The following is a 15,438-nucleotide window of genomic DNA, read 5'->3' as shown; positions in this document are numbered from 1 at the left end:
GATTGGTCTCTTCCTTCTTCCTTAAAATCCATACAAAGATTCCTAGGATTTGCCAACTACTATCGCAAGTTTGTAAAAGGTTTCTCGACTCTGGTAGCTCCTATTACAGCCCTCACCCGCAAGGGAGCAGATCCAACTATATGGCCCGTCGAAGCTACCTCTGCATTTCAACTTCTTAAGCAAGCCTTCATCTCCGCTCCCATCTTAAAGCAACCAGACTCCACCCGGCCCTTTATCCTGGAGGTGGACGCATCCTCTGAAGGTGTCGGTGCAGTGCTCTCCCAGCGATTTAAAGATGAAAAACTTCATCCCTGTGGTTTCTTTTCCCGGAAGTTTTTACCTGCAGAGAAGAACTACACCATTGGAGATCAAGAGTTACTCGCCATGAAACTAGCCCTCAAAGAATGGCGATATTTTCTAGAAGGAGCTCATTACCCCATTACCATTTTTACTGACCATAAGAACCTCCTTTATCTTAAATCTGCAAATTGCTTGAACCCTCGTCAAGCCCGGTGGGCAATGTTTTTCTCCAGATTTAACTTCAAAGTCTCCTATCGCCCCGGTTTACAAAACCTCAAAGCCGACGCACTCTCCCGTTCCATGACGAGCAACCCTGATCTACCCATGGAACAGCCCCAACCAATCTTGAATTCAGCTTTCTTCGCCTCTACCCAATTATCTTCTATACCCCCGGTTGGGAAGACTTTCGTCGCTCCGGAACTCCGCAAGAGGTTACTGCATTGGGCTCATGCTTCCCGGTTCTCTGGTCACCTGGGTATGGATAAAACCCTAGAATTTATCCAGCGGTCCTATTGGTGGTCTTCGATGAAAAAGGACGTCAGGTCTTATGTGTCTTCATGCATCAAATGTGCCCAACACAAGATACCTCGGCGGGTTCCACACGGTCAACTCCAACCTCTTGCAATTCCATCTAAGCCATGGACTCACCTATCTATGGATTTCATCTCTGATCTTCCTCCATCTCGGGGCCACAACACAATTTGGGTTATCGTGGATCGTTTTTCTAAAATGGCTCATTTCGTACCACTTACTGGGCTTCCGTCTGCACCTCTACTCGCCCAGAGCTTTATAAAAGAGATCTTCAAGCTCCACGGCCTTCCTCAAGAGATCATCTCCGACAGGGGAGTACAGTTCGTAGCGAAGTTCTGGAGGTCACTCTGCTCAGCCCTTCAGGTAAAACTCAAATTTTCTACCGCTTATCATCCCCAGACCAACGGTCAGACCGAAAGGGTCAATCAAGACCTGGAACAGTTCCTGCGCACTTTTGTCTCCTCCTCCCAAGATGACTGGATTGAACTTCTTCCTTGGGCCGAATTTGCCCACAATAATCATTATCACACGTCCACCAGCTCAACTCCTTTTTTTTACAGTTTTTGGTCAACATCCTCGAGTGCCAGATTTCCCTCTTCTTCCCACATTAGATGTGCCTGCGGCCAAAATGTCCCTTCAACGGTTCTCCAACATCTGGGAAAACGTTCGTTCCTCTCTGACTAAAACGTCAGCCCGGTACAAGAGATTTGCTGACCGCCAAAGACGAGCGGTTCCAAATTTCCGACCTGGGGATATGGTCTGGCTCTCTACCCGAAACCTAAGACTCCGAGTACCCTCGATGAAATTTGCTCCGCGATTCATTGGTCCATTCCCAATCATCAAAGTCTTGAATCCTGTGGCTTACAAGTTAAAGCTTCCTCCATTTCTTCGCATTCCAAGTTCTTTCCATATTTCTCTTTTAAAACCACTAGTCTTAAACCAATTTCAGAAGGTCCTGCCTAAAGCTTCTAGTGTTCAAACACAGCAGGGAGAGGAGTTCGAAGTTGACAGAATTTTAGATTCCCGTTGTCAATACAACCGTCATCAATACCTCATCGACTGGAAGAATTATGGTCCGGAGGAACGAATCTGGATAAATGCCTCCGATGTCCACGCACCCCGTCTGGTCAAAGCGTTCCATGTGAAATTTCCTCAAACCAAGGAAGTGTCCGGTGGCCACTCTTGAAGAAGGGGGTACTGTAACACGCCGGCCTGGAGACCCCAGAATCAGACCCCGTCGCTTACCTGTGCGGGCGCTGACCCGCGCTGTCTTCCGGCTCCCGCGCTGTACGCTCCTTCCTCTTCTTCCAAGGCAGTCTCCGCTGTTGTCCTCTGGAGGGTCCCGCTGCTGTGCTGCTCCCACGCCGGCTCCTGCTGACCGCTGGTCCCAGCTGACTACCTCCAGGAAGCGCTGTCCTCCGGTCCATGGGCACGGCCATCTTGGATTGCCCATGTGACCCCACTACCATCAATGAGGAGCCTTCTCCTTCTCTCTCAGCCTGTCAGCTCCCAGTGTCCACTATAAAAGGATCCCCAATGCTCACACAAGTTGCCAGTGCAACTAGTTTCTTAGTTTAGCTAAGCTAGCCTTCCCACTGCGCTCCAGCCGCTCCACGTAGCCACTCAGCTACCAACGTCTACCCACGGCTATCCAGCCGCTCCACGTAGCCACTCAGCTACCAACGTCTACCCACGGCTATCCAGCCGCTCCACGTAGCCACTCAGCTACCAACGTCTACCCACGGCTATCCAGCCGCTCCACGTAGCCACTCAGCTACCAACGTCTACCCACGGCTATCCAGCCGCTCCACGTAGCCACTCAGCTACCAACGTCTACCCACGGCTATCCAGCCGCTCCACGTAGCCGCTCAGCTACCAACGTCTACCCACGGCTAACCAGCCGCTCCATGTAGCCACTCAGCTACCAACGTCTACCCACGGCTATCCAGCCGCTCCACGTAGCCGCTCAGCTACCAACGTCTACCCACGGCTATCCAGCCGCTCCACGTAGCCACTCAGCTACCAACGTCTACCCTCGGCTATCCAGCCGCTCCACATAGCTTCCTAGCTACCTCGTTACTGCCGCATTCCTCAAGTTCCTGTCAGTTCGCTGCACCCTCTCATGCGGAGAAACTTCATTAAGCCAAGTCTCCAACGAGCGTCTGCGCCAAGTAATACAGATCCAAGTCCCAGTCCGGGAACACAGCTCCTAAATTCCACGCTTGTGACAGTTTGCACTGGCCAGATGGACTCGGCAAGTGGTCAAGGATCTGGGATAGAAGCCTCGCAGGATGTACTATCCCGTCTGGAAAGACAGGAGACCTCTCAGGCTCAGCTGATCCAATTTATCCAAGATATGTCGTCACGCCTGGACAACATTCAGTCCTTACGGGCTCATCCCGCTCCCGCTGGCTCCCAAGCCGCCTCTCCTCCTGTGGTGTCACCTGCTCCTCCGGTTCTACCTCCTGCTCGTCTTCAGCTTTCCCCTCCGAGCAAGTTCGATGGCAACCCCAAATTATGCAGGGGTTTTTTAAACCAATGCGAAATCCAATTCGAGCTACAATCCGCCAACTTTCCGACGGCCAGAACCAGGGTGGCATATATCATCTCTCTACTCTCTGGCCAAGCACTCGATTGGGTCTCGCCCCTTTGGGAGAAGTCGGATCCCCTGCTCTCCAACTACCCCGAATTTGTTGCTACATTTCGCAAAATCTTTGATGAACCCGGAAGAACCACTTCCGCATCAGCTGATATTCTACGCCTCCGTCAGGGCAGCAGGACCGTCGGCCAATACGTAGTCCAGTTCCAGACTCTGGCTTCAGAACTCAATTGGAACGAGGATGCCCTCATCGCTGCCTTCTGGAGTGGCCTTTCTGAAAGACTCAAAGACGACCTAGCTTCCCGTGACCTTCCAACCAGTTTGGATGGGTTAATCTCTCTCTGCAACAAGGTGGATCTCCGTCACAGGGAGCGTGCCTTGGAAAGAGGCAGATTTGATCGTGGAAGGCCACGTCCAGTTTCCCGCTTACCCTCTCCTCCTCTGGGTGAAGAACCCATGCAGGTCAACCGCTCTCATTTATCGGCTGAGGAGCGGCAGAAAAGGCAGAGGCAGAACCTCTGTATGTACTGCGGATCTCCTCAACATTTAGTTAAAACTTGTCCCATTCGTCCGGGAAACGCCTCCTCCTAACTTATGAAAGAGAGGTTAAGTTAGGAGTTGCCATTGAATCACAAAGGAAGTCTGATTCCACCATCCAGGCTCATTTAAAGTGTCCTCGAGGTTCCAAAGCTGTATTAGCTCTCCTGGATTCCGGAGCGGCAGAGAACTTTGTCACTACTGAATTTGTCCAGAAGCATCAAATCCCCATGGAAGCGTTGCCTCGAGTCATCACTTTAACCGCCATCGATGGTAGTCGCATTTCTAGTGGAACCATCACCCATCGTACAACACCACTTAAACTTACCATTGGGGTGCTCCATTCCGAACAACTATCCTTCCTAGTGATTCCCAAAGCCTCTCATTCTTTAGTCCTCGGATTACCCTGGCTACAGAGACATTCACCTCAAATCGATTGGACCACCATGCAAATAATCTCCTGGGGTTCCAATTGCTTGAAAGGTTGCCTTCAGCGGGTAATACCTATCAGATCTTCCGTTGTACGGGATTCTACAGACCTGCCCAAAGCCTACGATGGGTTTCAGGACGTCTTTAGCAAACAGAGCGCAGACCTGTTACCTCCCCATCGTGATTGGGACTGTCCCATAGATCTGATTCCCGGGAAGAATCCTCCTAGAGGCCGAACCTACCCTCTATCTCTCCCTGAGACTCAGGCCATGTCGGAGTACATTACGGAAAACTTAAATAAAGGCTTCATTCGACCTTCCACGTCTCCAGCAGGGGCTGGATTTTTCTTCGTAAAAAAGAAAGATGGTGGCTTGCGCCCGTGTATTGACTACCGGGGTCTTAATGAAATAACTATTAAGAATCGCTACCCTCTTCCTCTCATTACAGAGTTATTTGATAGAGTCAAGGGAGCCACAGTTTTTTCCAAACTCGACCTAAGAGGAGCTTATAATTTAATTCGTATCCGTCCAGGCGATGAATGGAAAACGGCCTTCAACACCAGGGATGGGCACTACGAGTATCTCGTTATGCCCTTCGGCCTCTGTAATGCTCCGACCGTCTTCCAGTTTTTCGTCAATGAAATCTTCCGGGACCTCTTGTACAAGTGTGTGGTCGTTTACTTAGACGATATTTTGATTTTTTCTCAAGACCTCCAAACCCATCGAGACCAGGTCAAACAAGTCCTTCTGAGGTTGCGGTCCAATCAACTGTTTTGTAAATTAGAGAAGTGTCTGTTTGAGGTCTCAAGTGTACCATTCCTGGGATACATTATCTCCGGAACAGGCCTTCAAATGGATTCGTCAAAACTACAAGCCATTCTTGATTGGTCTCTTCCTTCTTCCTTAAAATCCATACAAAGATTCCTAGGATTTGCCAACTACTATCGCAAGTTTGTAAAAGGTTTCTCGACTCTGGTAGCTCCTATTACAGCCCTCACCCGCAAGGGAGCAGATCCAACTATATGGCCCGTCGAAGCTACCTCTGCATTTCAACTTCTTAAGCAAGCCTTCATCTCCGCTCCCATCTTAAAGCAACCAGACTCCACCCGGCCCTTTATCCTGGAGGTGGACGCATCCTCTGAAGGTGTCGGTGCAGTGCTCTCCCAGCGATTTAAAGATGAAAAACTTCATCCCTGTGGTTTCTTTTCCCGGAAGTTTTTACCTGCAGAGAAGAACTACACCATTGGAGATCAAGAGTTACTCGCCATGAAACTAGCCCTCAAAGAATGGCGATATTTTCTAGAAGGAGCTCATTACCCCATTACCATTTTTACTGACCATAAGAACCTCCTTTATCTTAAATCTGCAAATTGCTTGAACCCTCGTCAAGCCCGGTGGGCAATGTTTTTCTCCAGATTTAACTTCAAAGTCTCCTATCGCCCCGGTTTACAAAACCTCAAAGCCGACGCACTCTCCCGTTCCATGACGAGCAACCCTGATCTACCCATGGAACAGCCCCAACCAATCTTGAATTCAGCTTTCTTCGCCTCTACCCAATTATCTTCTATACCCCCGGTTGGGAAGACTTTCGTCGCTCCGGAACTCCGCAAGAGGTTACTGCATTGGGCTCATGCTTCCCGGTTCTCTGGTCACCTGGGTATGGATAAAACCCTAGAATTTATCCAGCGGTCCTATTGGTGGTCTTCGATGAAAAAGGACGTCAGGTCTTATGTGTCTTCATGCATCAAATGTGCCCAACACAAGATACCTCGGCGGGTTCCACACGGTCAACTCCAACCTCTTGCAATTCCATCTAAGCCATGGACTCACCTATCTATGGATTTCATCTCTGATCTTCCTCCATCTCGGGGCCACAACACAATTTGGGTTATCGTGGATCGTTTTTCTAAAATGGCTCATTTCGTACCACTTACTGGGCTTCCGTCTGCACCTCTACTCGCCCAGAGCTTTATAAAAGAGATCTTCAAGCTCCACGGCCTTCCTCAAGAGATCATCTCCGACAGGGGAGTACAGTTCGTAGCGAAGTTCTGGAGGTCACTCTGCTCAGCCCTTCAGGTAAAACTCAAATTTTCTACCGCTTATCATCCCCAGACCAACGGTCAGACCGAAAGGGTCAATCAAGACCTGGAACAGTTCCTGCGCACTTTTGTCTCCTCCTCCCAAGATGACTGGATTGAACTTCTTCCTTGGGCCGAATTTGCCCACAATAATCATTATCACACGTCCACCAGCTCAACTCCTTTTTTTTACAGTTTTTGGTCAACATCCTCGAGTGCCAGATTTCCCTCTTCTTCCCACATTAGATGTGCCTGCGGCCAAAATGTCCCTTCAACGGTTCTCCAACATCTGGGAAAACGTTCGTTCCTCTCTGACTAAAACGTCAGCCCGGTACAAGAGATTTGCTGACCGCCAAAGACGAGCGGTTCCAAATTTCCGACCTGGGGATATGGTCTGGCTCTCTACCCGAAACCTAAGACTCCGAGTACCCTCGATGAAATTTGCTCCGCGATTCATTGGTCCATTCCCAATCATCAAAGTCTTGAATCCTGTGGCTTACAAGTTAAAGCTTCCTCCATTTCTTCGCATTCCAAGTTCTTTCCATATTTCTCTTTTAAAACCACTAGTCTTAAACCAATTTCAGAAGGTCCTGCCTAAAGCTTCTAGTGTTCAAACACAGCAGGGAGAGGAGTTTGAAGTTGACAGAATTTTAGATTCCCGTTGTCAATACAACCGTCATCAATACCTCATCGACTGGAAGAATTATGGTCCGGAGGAACGAATCTGGATAAATGCCTCCGATGTCCACGCACCCCGTCTGGTCAAAGCGTTCCATGTGAAATTTCCTCAACCAAGGAAGTGTCCGGTGGCCACTCTTGAAGAAGGGGGTACTGTAACACGCCGGCCTGGAGACCCCAGAATCAGACCCCGTCGCTTACCTGTGCGGGCGCTGACCCGCGCTGTCTTCCGGCTCCCGCGCTGTACGCTCCTTCCTCTTCTTCCAAGGCAGTCTCCGCTGTTGTCCTCTGGAGGGTCCCGCTGCTGTGCTGCTCCCACGCCGGCTCCTGCTGACCGCTGGTCCCCGCTGACTACCTCCAGGAAGCGCTGTCCTCCGGTCCATGGGCACGGCCATCTTGGATTGCCCATGTGACCCCACTACCATCAATGAGGAGCCTTCTCCTTCTCTCTCAGCCTGTCAGCTCCCAGTGTCCACTATAAAAGGATCCCCAATGCTCACACAAGTTGCCAGTGCAACTAGTTTCTTAGTTTAGCTAAGCAAGCCTTCCCACTGCGCTCCAGCCGCTCCACGTAGCCACTCAGCTACCAACGTCTACCCACGGCTATCCAGCCGCTCCATGTAGCCACTCAGCTACCAACGTCTACCCACGGCTATCCAGCCGCTCCACGTAGCCACTCAGCTACCAACGTCTACCCACGGCTATCCAGCCGCTCCACGTAGCCACTCAGCTACCAACGTCTACCCACGGCTATCCAGCCGCTCCACGTAGCACTCAGCTACCAACTTCTACCCACGGCTAACCAGCCGCTCCACGTAGCCGCTCAGCTACCAACGTCTACCCACGGCTAACCAGCCGCTCCACGTAGCCACTCAGCTACCAACGTCTACCCACGGCTATCCAGCCGCTCCACGTAGCCACTCAGCTACCAACGTCTACCCACGGCTATCCAGCCGCTCCACGTAGCCACTCAGCTACCACCGTCTACCCTTGGCTATCCAGCCGCTCCACGTAGCTTCCTAGCTACCTCGTTACTGCCGCATTCCTCAAGTTCCTGTCAGTTCGCTGCACCCTCTCATGCGGAGAAACTTCATTAAGCTAAGTCTCCTCCAGCAAGCGTCTGCGCCAAGTAATACAGATCCAAGTCCCAGTCCGGGAACACAGCTCCTAAATTCCACGCTTGTGACAAATAGGATAGGCTACATAGCAGTCTGTGCACAGGGCACACAATGACATTGGTGAGATAGGTGAGGCACCATGTGTGTGGCAGGTAAGGGGTGGGGGGAGAGGTGCTTTGGGCCTGCGGTCACATGAATAGGATAGGCTACATAGCAGTCTGTGCACAGGACACACAGTGACATTGGTGTGAGTGCTGGATGTAGGCGCTGTCACCAGTCTGTATAGCGCTGCTGGTCACATGGGGCTACTCCCACGCCAGGGCCCATATACAAAGCAATGCAACTAGAACACCTCCAATAAAGAAAATGTTGGCAGAAGCGATTTCATTGTGGGTGAAATTAAATATGGAGAACAGGACTTGATTTATTTGTATGTAATTATACTGCATGTATTTCTCTTTTCCCCCATAGAATCCTATCTTGCAGACAAAAGTTCCTTTACAGAAAATGTCAGCGCCTTTAATGTCACCTCTGTCACCAGCAGCTCCTCCAGGAAAGGTCCTGGCAATTCCGGCCCTGGAAAACCTGCAGGAGGGTACTTTACAAAACCCAAAATTCAAACTCCCGTGACAGGATATACAGGTACCGCACTTAGCGTACTCTCTCATTTGTATCATATTAGAACATAACATGATAAATAGACTATATATATATATATATATATATATATATATATATATATATATAATTGGGATACGTTCAGTATCTTGACAAAGGAGATGCCGGCACTACAGGGGTAGCCTGCCCTGGTCCTTGAGAGCTACCAACAGAGCATGTTTTCCAGGTCTCCTCACACATTCACATTAATTAGCTGCACCTGTGGATCTTTTCAAATGTGTTCGTGAGTGAGGAATACACAGTAGGTGATCTGGAAAATGTGAACAGTTAGTAGCTCTCGAGGACTGAGGTTGGATACCCCTGGTCTATGATATTACATTTTATTAAATGTTTTGACCTACAGTACACTTATAACAGCCAACCATAGAGAAGGAAGGACAAACCAAGTCTTAGGGCCATATTCAATTAGAGGCGAAAAGTCCGTTATCAGCGATGACGTCATTTTCGCCAGTTTCATGTATCCCCATATAATCAATTTTAAAGACTTTTCGCAAGTGCGAAAAGTCTTTGTTAAAAAACGGGGATAAGTTTTCACCACTGCATAGGTGGCGAAAAAAAGTGCAGAATTGGGGTTTTGGGGTGTAGAATGAAAACAAATATCCCGCAGCCTTTGGAATGTCCCCTTAAAGAAATTCTTTCGCATTTTTAAAAAAAATAATCATAGGACACCGAGAAAAAAAAGTGGTTTCATTTTGGGGGCGAACAAAAAAAAAAGTTGGGGGACAAACTTCAAAACTAGCGAAATTGACTCAGGGGGGGTCCCCATGTATGCGGCAGGTGTTTTCTAGAATGCGGGTGGTTGCGGCAGGTGGATTGTTGAAGAATTTTTAAAAATCACTTTAGGGACATTAAAATATGCTTGCACCCATTTTCATGTACCCCAAATTTGATGGGACTAGTTTTCCCCCCCCCCCCCAAAAAAAAGCTAAATGCTATTCTTCACCACCTCTTCACAGGCGCATTTATGCACCTGCCGCGGCTGTTTCCCCAAAAGTGACAGGATTTTTCGATACTTACCTTTTTCGCCGGGTCCCGTTTTCACCGATTGCTAATTGAATACTGGGATAAGCGGTCACTCGCCCGATACTTTATCCCCTGCAAAAACGGCGAAAAGTCGGACCTCTGACTTTCCGCCTCAAATTGAATATGCCCCATAGTGGGTTATCACACTGAGGGGACCATTTATCAATAAATATTTGCAACTTATTCCCGGAAAACACCTTTTCTCTGGGGGTAACCACAAATATTTAGTATCCCCCGAATGTATGACAGAGGGACTGCTGCAGATATCCCCTCATTTACGCTGGTAGACGCAACTTCCATAGGTTTCTATGGGGGATGCGATGCTGCCGTATTTACCAACTTGCAATGCTTTCCAGAGATCGGCCCCCAGCACTTCGCAGGGACGGGCTCCCTTTGTCTCCTGTACCTGCGGGGGCTCAGGAATACATTCAGCCAATATGATCGCATCCTGCAATGCGATCATGGACACTAATATCGCACCCAGAACGCATTGCCGATGCAATCATTAATAAATGGGCCCCTAGGAAGATCAATTAATCCAGATAGTGACAGTAAATCTCAGTATAACCCTGGGCTGGTTACCCTATTGGTAAAATGAAGAAGATTATCTAACTGCCAGAGGATACTGATAAGATGCATTATCTGCTACAGATAGTCTTTTGTGAACTAAATGGCATGCTCATACCTGGGATATACTGAATACATGCTCATACCTGGGATATACTGAATACATGCTCATACCTGGGATATACTGAATACATGCTCATACCTGGGATATACTGAATACATGCTCATACCTGGGATATACTGAATACATGCTTGTGATCAGTGTTTTTTTTTAAATTCCTTTAGAATATTAGCTCTCACGAGCAGGGCCCTCGTCCCTATGTGCTTTTCCTTCCCTTACTATTACTTAGGGCACCTAACCCTTGACTTCTGCCACCATACTACTTATTTGAGGATTATGGGGCCCATTTATTAATGATCGCATTGCAAAATGCGATCAGGGCATGCAGTACCGCCCATGATCGCATTGCAAAATGCGATCATAGCGGCCGAATGTATGATCTGGCACATGCAGGGCCCGTTCCTGCTTTGTGGCCTGAGGCTGCTGCACATGCGCAGTCCCGCGGACTGCACATGAGCGGCGCCCATTGCCGGCGAAGGGGTCTGGGAGATCCCTCCGCCGACTGACATGCGGTAAGTCCCCATAGACTACAGCGGCTAACGCTATCTTCAGATGGCGTTAGCTGCTGGGGCCAATATCAAGCATTCCCGATATTGATACATTTGGCAGCATCGCATCCCCCATAGAAACCTATGGGGGGGGCGGCTGCCAGCGGTTATGGAGGGCTCACAGCAGGTATCGGAGATACCTCTTGCGGTCCCTCCTTCATACATCCGGGGGATACTTAGTATTTGAGGTAAACCCCTGAAAACAGGTGTTTTCGGGGAATTTACCTCAAATTCCCTTTGATAAATGGGCCCCTATGACCGCTGTTGCAGCCATATTTATATACCATGTACTTCTGCATTGTCTTGTACTGTAAGTCACTGTTCTCTTGTACTGCTCAATTATTTATGTACTTTGTTAGGCACTTCAGAACCTTTGTGGCGCCATATAAATAAAGGATAATAAATAATATTATTTACCCCTCCACCGTCATATTGCACCACCAGGGGCATATACCCCCTCCCCCACATGTAGAGCACAGCAAAGCGTCCGTCTGGGAAGCCAGAGATCAGCCAAATAGTGCTTGGAAGGTAAATAAGTTCCCCTCATCGCACTGTGATCCCCGGCGCATGCTCCCAAAGTGCCGTTTGCACGGTATTCTGGGTCGCAATTCCGGCAGTGATGTTGATGGTCACAGACCACCGCATCACTTGCAGAGGGTCCGAGGAGTCAGAGGAGATCCGTTCCGCACTTGCTCATCCTTTTCTAAAGCCGGGGCCTCATACACACTGCCCAATGGACTGACATATCTGCCATCGGCTGTGAACGACGTTGTTCACAGACATATCGCTGGTACACGATCAATTGATCGGCCAATATATCTGTCAGTGTGTACCCAGCTTAAGGCCGTGTTTAACACAGATATTTTATTTTTGTTTGCGCTTATTTGACACCAAGTAACATTAATTCGTAAATCTATTGCACAATCATTGACCTTGAGAGGCTGATTATTTGCCCATTTTGAAATATGTTATTCAGTTACTGTGAGTACAGTAGGTGTCTTTTCTTTTAATCTGAGTGTCCTCTGGCTTTCTTATGTCTTTTATATATTTCCGCTGTCTCTCACATCTCTCATATTGTCAGACTGCTCTGGTATTTGGAGAATATTTTTGATTTTACCAATAGGACAACAGGCCCAGGGTTATACTGAGATTACTGTCACTATCTGAATTAATTGATCTTAGTGTGATAACCCACGAGGACTTGGTTTCTCCTTTCTTCTCTATGTTTGTGTACTGTAGGTCAAAACATTTACTTATTAAAATGTAATGTGGTAGACCATGTAATATGCTGTGACAGGGCCAGCTCCACCAGCCAGGGACACGGACGTCAACGCAAACGTCGCGCGTGGCTGAAAAGGGTGTGTGGCCTAATTACCATAGGCCACCCCCCCCAAATGACGCTATTTGGTGGCGTGCCCGTATGGCACGCAATCCCATTTAACGTCAGGCTGGGGACGGGGACTACGTCAGTAGCTGGGCTGCCCCCAGTTCTCTCCCTGCACTGAATGTCACGCTGCATCCATTCGTCTTCTCAGGGGCCGGCACAGGTGCGGCGGTGGAGGTGCCCAGCCTCCCGACCGCGTGGAACAGCCGGGGAGTGCACGAAAAATGGGACTGTCCCACTGAAATCGGGAATGGCTGGGAGGGGTGCGTCCTCTATGGGGTGGCGCCCCTGTTCGACCGCACTGGTCGATCATACCTCGAGCCGGCCCTGTGCTGTGATCTCTGTGTGTATCTGTTTGGCTTCTGGGATCACCCCCTCTGTTTTATATACTCTAAGGCAGGGGTGGGGAACCTTTTTTCTGCCGAGGGCCATTTTGATATATATAACATTATTCGCGGGCCCGGTGCAGGCTACACCCCCTCCATGTGACGTCACATGGGGCGGGACCACAATCGCCGGTGATTACAGCAATGGGAGGGCAAGCGGTGTGACCGCGTGAAGCGTCCGGGCGGCACTGCTGCATAGATTTTGGCTGCAGGGTGCCATTCTAGGCACCCAGCTAGCCAGGTGAGGCTAGCAGAAAAAAGCTCAGAGGGCCAGACCAAATGATTCCGCGGGCCTTATACGGCCCCCGGGCCTGAGGTTCCCCACCCCTGCTCTAAGGTATCTTCATAAGGTGGTAGACATAATACATTAACATAAACACTATTTGTAAGACATAAAGACATTTGTGTATAGATAGTGCAAATGAGGGATAATAGTGTTCCCGCTAGGCTGTTCTAAAACAGCCTGACCTGAGCCATTCCCACCCGCGGGCCGCAGTGTGAATGATAACCGCCAGGTGAATAGAGACCGTGTGCATGTGCACAGGGATTATTCAGCGTGAGGGCAGAGCTTGGGGGAAGCCCAGTACCTCCGTAAGTGCTGGGCATGCCCCCAATTGTGTCAAATTGGAGGCGTGTCACAAGGACATGCCCCCTCCCTGGCCTGCCACACACTCTTTTCGGGCTCTCACGCAGTCTAGCGGGTATGCTAGATAAGATCTAGGTCTAGCTGGTGTTCCATGTATTTTAAAAAAAGATGACCACCACTTTTACTATGGGGAGGACATAGGGAAGTGCCGGGCGGTAGGCTGTTAATACCGGGCGATGCGCCCACAAAAAACAGCCTGGGGAGAATACTGTACATTACCCACATCTTCATGGAAACCCATTGTTAGTTTTTTTTTTTTTAATTTAAACATTTTATTGAGGTATTACTCAGATCAAAATACAAAGCAAGAATAAGGGTCATCAAAAAAATGCTCATTCTTTTTGATCAGTAATGCACTTCTTTACTACTTTTCCTTTCAAATGAATAATGTTATTGTTAAGAGCATACTATGAGAATAAGTGGTCTCGTATACACAATAAAAATTTTAAAACACGTCTAGCAGTAATTATATAAGTTTGAAGTATACTGGTTTGCAATAAGAGGGTCATGGGTAACACACTAATAGGGGTATTCAATATGGGAGCGAAAAGTCCATGCTGGACTTTTCGCTCCACATCGGAGATTTTTCTGGGATAAAGTATCGGGCGCGCGCCCGCTTTATCCCCGTATTCAATATAAAACCTCCGAAAACGGGAACCTCCGAAGTGGGATTTGCGTAAAAAAACAAAATTTACCTGAAAAAAATTGTAGGACCCACCTAAAGTTGTAAAAACATGGGGGATCACTATGGGTACCTCCGTTTTGGCCTGCAAATGAAAGTCGGGGATTTAAATAGCCGCAGCAGGTGTTTTTTTCCCGACATTGAAGAAGTGATGCAGAAGAGCACTTAGGTTATTTTTTTCGTTTTTTTAAGTGGTCCCATCAAATTTGGGGTACATGAAAATGGGTACTAGCATATTTTTATGTCCCTAAAGTAAGTTTTTTAAAATTCTGGAATTGTGCACCTGCCGCTAATAATCTATTCTAGAAAACACGTGCCGCATACATGCAGAATAGCCCTGAACCTATTTCCCTATTGTTAAACAATTTTTTCCTATTTTTTTTTTTTCACCCCCAATTTTTAAAATAATTTTTTTGGGGTGTCCCTATTTTTTTTTTTTTTACTTTTTTTGACACAGTTATATTTTAAATGTCATTCCCAGGGGTGCAGGCTATTTTTTTTTAAGCCTGCACCCCTAATCCCCAATTCTGCACTTTTTTTCGCCACCTATTCAGTGGTGAAAATTTATCCCCGTTTTTTTCAAAGACTTTTCAAACCTGCGCAAAGTCTTTGAAATTGAATACAGTGTAAAACTGAAACCTGCGATAATGACGTCATAGGTGCGATATTAACGCAAAAAACTGAGTTTTCGCTCCATATTGAATTCCCCTAAAAAATTTTTGTCCACCATAGTTTTGGGAACCTCTGGGTTAAAAACTGCCCTCCCAAGTACGATGAAAAACCACCCTACCCTGGACGATATTCACTGGGGTCTGCTTCATGCAACAGCTTTTCCTGGGGTCTGCATTCCCTCTCACAGACGCGGCGAGCAGGCGTACCAATGAGAAATCACCATGGGAGTATGTTCTTCCCATTAGGCCGTAGTGCAACATTCAGGCAGTAACGGAATAAAAGGGCATTCTGTCATTTACACCTGCACTGTGGACCCTTTAACTAAAATCCACATTTTACTGCATCAGTATGCAATAAAAATATGCTAAAAATGCAAAAAGGGTATTTATCAAACTTCATATAAATCTTTGGCACAGTTAGACCAGTTGCTGCACGGGTAGTGCCTGCTAATGATGCCGACGA

At 48.1% G+C, this 15,438-nt stretch overlaps 1 protein-coding gene across 1 annotated transcript in view; it reads left to right on the top strand.

Moving 5' to 3' along the window:
- The window catches only part of MSH4 (mutS homolog 4), a 111,227-nt gene that overhangs the window by 13,898 nt on the left and 81,891 nt on the right, over positions 1 to 15,438 (top strand). The window contains exon 2 of the mRNA XM_088470754.1: positions 8,741 to 8,911. Coding sequence (XP_088326880.1) covers positions 8,741 to 8,911 — 171 coding nt within the window. The remainder of the gene's footprint in view (positions 1 to 8,740; positions 8,912 to 15,438) is intronic.

This window comes from Taudactylus pleione, unplaced genomic scaffold, assembly GCF_031769625.1.
Source record: "Taudactylus pleione unplaced genomic scaffold, aTauple2 ptg000103l, whole genome shotgun sequence".
NCBI lineage: Eukaryota > Metazoa > Chordata > Amphibia > Anura > Myobatrachidae > Taudactylus > Taudactylus pleione.
The sequence above is the reverse complement of the archived record's forward strand: the minus strand, read 5'-3'. Positions and strand labels throughout refer to the sequence as shown.